This window comes from Anarrhichthys ocellatus, unplaced genomic scaffold (genome assembly GCF_004355925.1).
Source record: "Anarrhichthys ocellatus isolate YVR2014 unplaced genomic scaffold, GSC_Weel_1.0 scaffold2865, whole genome shotgun sequence".
NCBI classification, from domain to species: domain Eukaryota; kingdom Metazoa; phylum Chordata; class Actinopteri; order Perciformes; family Anarhichadidae; genus Anarrhichthys; species Anarrhichthys ocellatus.
Window position 1 is genome coordinate 1 of NW_022282839.1, and position 2072 is coordinate 2072.

At 47.2% G+C, this 2072-nt stretch overlaps 1 protein-coding gene across 2 annotated transcripts in view; it reads right to left on the bottom strand.

The window, feature by feature from the left end:
- Nucleotides 1-6: 6 nt before the first annotated feature.
- The window catches only part of LOC116378604 (serine/threonine-protein kinase pim-2-like), a 4524-nt gene continuing 2458 nt past the window's right edge, over nucleotides 7-2072 (bottom strand). The window contains exons 5-8 of one of the 2 annotated variants that reach the window (XM_031840500.1): nucleotides 1313-1521; nucleotides 771-940; nucleotides 393-569; nucleotides 7-270 (exon numbers count right to left, since the gene is read on the bottom strand). In XM_031840500.1, the coding sequence (XP_031696360.1) occupies nucleotides 77-270; nucleotides 393-569; nucleotides 771-940; nucleotides 1313-1521 (750 nt within the window). In that variant the 3' untranslated portion in view covers nucleotides 7-76. Of the gene's footprint in view, nucleotides 271-392; nucleotides 570-770; nucleotides 941-1312; nucleotides 1538-2072 lie in introns of both variants that reach the window. The other variant, XM_031840501.1, reaches the window with a different exon arrangement.

Consider the following 2072-nt stretch of genomic DNA (forward strand, 5'->3'; position numbering starts at 1 on the left):
GTTTAGTCTGTCCAGAGCCATGTGGGTTCAGGGTTACGTTTAGTCTGACCAGAGCCATGTGGGTTCAGGGTTACGTCTACTGTACGTTCGATCCGGTGGTTACAGGGACTGGTTTGGCAGAGAGCTGTGGTCCTCCTTCCTCCTCTTCCTCTTCCTCCTCCTCCTCCTCCTCCTGTCCTCCCTCCATCCAGGGGTGAGACAGGATCTCCTCCAGAGTCGGTCGCTCCTCAGGAAGGTACGACAGACACCAGCGAATCAGAGACTGGCATTCTGGGAAGACAAATTGATGCGAGGTTTTAGTTTAAAAACATCTGGACATTTGAGCCAATCAGACTGCACAGGGATGGGGGGGTTGGGGGGTGTCAAGGTGGGTGGGCGGAGCCTCTGCTTACCTTTGGAGACCCTCCTGGTGAAAATGGGTGTGGCCCTGACGATCTCCTGGTCGTGGTCAAACGGGACGTCGCCACACACCATGTCGAAGAGCAAGACGCCCAGAGACCAGACGGTGAGGGAGACCGCCTTGTAGGACTTTGACTCGATCCACTCGGGGGGGCTGTAGACCCGAGTCCCTGAGGAGGGAGGAGATGAGGACACAAGGAGATGAGGAGGACAGTTATCAATACAGTCTGAGGGCTAACAGTCATTTTCATAATCAAAACCTGCCTGTTATAGTTTCCATCAATCCTTTTATCTCTAATGTTTTATCCCTCAAAAGTTTTCAATTGTAAAAAGCTTTATTGATACGATGTGATGGTTGACGGTCTCTGTACCTTCAAACTCTCTGTACGCCGTCTCTTTAAGAGGAGCTCCGGATCCAAAGTCAACGAGCTTCACCTCCAGCGTCCTCGTGTCCACCACCAGGTTCTCGTCCTTAATGTCTCTGTGCACCACGCCGTGAGCCTGAAGGAACCGCACAGCCTCCACCAGCTGACGGAAGAACCTGAGGGGAACAGAGAACTTTAACAACAGAACCACACAGAGTAGAACAGTAGAGACAACAGAACCACACAGAGTAGAACCACAGAGTAGAACTGTAGAGACAACAGAACCACACAGAGTAGAACCACACAGTAGAACCGTAGAGACAACAGAACCACACAGAGTAGAACCACACAGATTAGAACAGTAGAGACAACAGAACCACACAGAGTAGAACCACACAGAGTAGAACAGTAGAGACAACAGAACCACACAGAGTAGAACCACACAGAGTAGAACAGTAGAGACAACAGAACCACACAGAGTAGAACCACACAGAGTAGAACCGTAGAGACAACAGAACCACACAGAGTAGAACCACAGAGAGTAGAACCTGAGTGCGAGGCGTTCCGTCAGCGCTCCTCTCTCGGTGATGAAGTCAAACAGATCCTGGCTCAGTGGTGGGCGCTCCATCACCAGCAGGAAGCCCCGCCCCTCTACCTGGAACCAGTCCAGCAGGTGGACGACGCCCCCGTGACCTCCAACCTCTGACAGCCGCTGAAGCAGAGCGATCTCCATGGGAACGGGGCTGACCTCACCGGGCTGAGAGGTTAGAATGCTTTAGAAATACATGTTTACTACTATTACTAATGTACTACTGTTTATGTTGTGTATATAAAGATAGGTTTATAAATACACATTTATTGTTTTATGTATACAACAAATAGTTAAATAACCATGAAATTAAAACCTTCGTAATGCTATTAAAACATATTTTAATTATTGATTATATTTCATTTTTTTCGACCAACCGTTTCTTTACTTTGATGTATGCCACAGCCCCCCCCCCCCCCCCCCCCCCCCCTCTTCCAAAAAAAACACTAAATGTTTGATATATTTGCTTAAAAAACTCTTTATTTAATTTACCAAAATACTTTTGTCGACAAACTGAAAGTTTCAGCTCAGTTTGAAGATGAATTTGTAAGTTACAGCTGTTAATAACAACAATAATGTCTGTGTCATGAATAGAACAATAAGACGTCATGAAGGTGTTTTTATTTCACACAGAAACTCCAGTTTGGTTTCTTCAGGGTTTTTTTTGCCCTGCTCAAACGCCTGCAGGTGTGTTCCAGGTGTTTTTGTGTGTGTGTGTG